Genomic DNA, 2153 nt, shown 5'->3' on the forward strand with positions numbered 1-2153 from the left:
CTAAAATAATAAATATTTATTCAATTCAATTTTTTTTTAAAATACAAATAAATAATGATATTATCGACTTTTTTGCCGTCCTTAAATATCTTGCCGCCTGGAGCAATTTCTCCTTTTGCCCCTTCATGATGCACCCCTAGTTATTATGTAAATATATAAATACCTCAGCTGGTTTACCCAACTTCATTCGTGTTAGCTTTTAATTATTTTTAATAATTTTTTTTATCATTTCTGTTTTATCTGTTTTCTAAATACATGTGCACGATTCTTTCTTGTTCTGATTCTTTGAGCTATGTTTTTTGCCGTGATTTGATCGGCCGATTGAAATTCTCTTTCAACTGTGAATTTTTTGAATGTATAAGTAATAATGTTGTTTTATATTTTTTTAGATCCCCAAACTTTCATTTAGTACCGCTATTTTTAATCGGTATTCGAATAATGATAAGTTGTACTCGCCTAGAACACTATGTATTTAGAATGAAGACAGACGAAATATTATTATCCTAATAAATAAAAGTAAGCTTTTATAACAAAGAAAACGGTGTATAATTGTTCAATAATTATACCTAAAAAATTGTTCTTATTATAGCATTATAGTTCGAAACTACGAGTATGAAAATAATATCATATTTATAGTATTTTTCGGTTTATTTATTTTTTTATAATAATTATTGTGTTGTGAATTATTAGTCATATTACCGGATAAGACTTGGGATATTAATAATTTGTATATGTTTGAGTTTTCTTTTTAATTAATATATTTTTTATATTGAACTTGTTAAATAACAATCGTTATTGTTCTATATGAGTATAATCTGATTGGGTAGACCATGATTCCGTATGTTTGTCCTTTTTTGGCTACACGATTGCGTATGTTTGTAGATGGACAACAAAAAAGTAAATAAGAAAAATAAATAAACACGATTGCGTATGAAATTGTATGCAACGTTGTCAAATTTACTAATTTCACCGTATTATACTAATGAATATAGTATACATATACATATACATATAACAGTGCTATAATAGTTCATAAAAAAAATTAATAATAAAATAATAAATAAAATGAGGATAACTGAATAAAAGAAAATAACTAATAAATAAATATAATAAACAGTTTTTATTTGAATAAAATTATTGTTAATAAATTATTTGAAAAAGCTTAAATTTGGTTTCCCTATCATCTATAACTTGCTACTTTTACTGAAACTCGAAAAATACCGTACAATATAACGAGAATAACGAAATTTCGTTATTTTTATTTTTTATTTTATTTTACAAAACAGGCCGTGGCCCAAAGTACAACTTTTAAAGACACATACATACAGATTTAATTATAATTTAATAAGTTATACAAAAGTGAAATTGGGGATGTTCTCGTTTGTAATGCGCATAATTTTGAAAATAGATCTGTTAAATGAATAATTAGTGGTACAGATGGGGATGAAGAAAGGATAAAGTGATCGAGGATGGAAGTTAGGGATTTTGAAATTAATTTCACATAATAAATCAGGACATTCGATTGATCCATCCATAAACTTTCTCAGAAAGTCTTGACTAGCAGAAATACGCCTATCAGCAAGTGTTGTTAACCCAAGTTTAGCTAATACTGGCTCATAGTCGTATGGTTGGTGAGTAATATGGAATACCCTGGCAGTAAAATATAAGAATTTTCGTTGGACTCCCTCTACTTGGTTCTTAGCAATTACGGTATTAGGGTCCCAAATAACCATCACATATTCTAGAATAGGTCGTACAAGAGCACAGTACAATGATTTTAACGGGGCTAACAAGTTAAATTCATTGGAGACTCTCTCAACGAAACCAAGTGTTTTAAGTGCCTTACAACAGGATTTTTTCAATATGATCATGGAAGTTAAGTTCCCGATCAAATGTGATACCGAGGTCATTTGCTGTACTATGAACATTAAGGGATATTTCTTTTAGTAAGTAATTATACATAATAGGATGATGAGTTCTGTGGAAGGACATAGAGTGGCATTTGTGAATATTAAATTCTAAACCCAAATTATCAGCCCAATCACTTAATGCATACAAATCATTTTGAAGCAGTTGGCAGTCACTTACACAGCGAATTTTTATAAATAACTTCAGGTCGTCTGCAAATAATAAAAATTTACTATTTCAAAAAA

The 2153-nt window shown here is 28.2% G+C and overlaps 1 protein-coding gene across 1 annotated transcript; it reads right to left on the reverse strand.

The window, feature by feature from the left end:
* Positions 1–1349: 1349 nt before the first annotated feature.
* On the reverse strand, positions 1350–1928 carry LOC112683222. The gene has a single exon (XM_025554138.1). It carries the CDS (start codon positions 1926–1928, stop codon positions 1350–1352), a length of 579 nt encoding a protein of 192 aa, XP_025409923.1.
* Positions 1929–2153: the final 225 nt, after the last annotated feature.

This window comes from Sipha flava, unplaced genomic scaffold (genome assembly GCF_003268045.1).
Source record: "Sipha flava isolate LNK unplaced genomic scaffold, YSA_version1 222_pilon_pilon, whole genome shotgun sequence".
NCBI lineage: Eukaryota > Metazoa > Arthropoda > Insecta > Hemiptera > Aphididae > Sipha > Sipha flava.

Bases quoted from the DNA above. Each gene is read 5' to 3' on its own strand.
- LOC112683222 (XM_025554138.1), bottom strand. From the start codon at position 1,928: ATGTTCATAGTACAGCAAATGACCTCGGTATCACATTTGATCGGGAAC.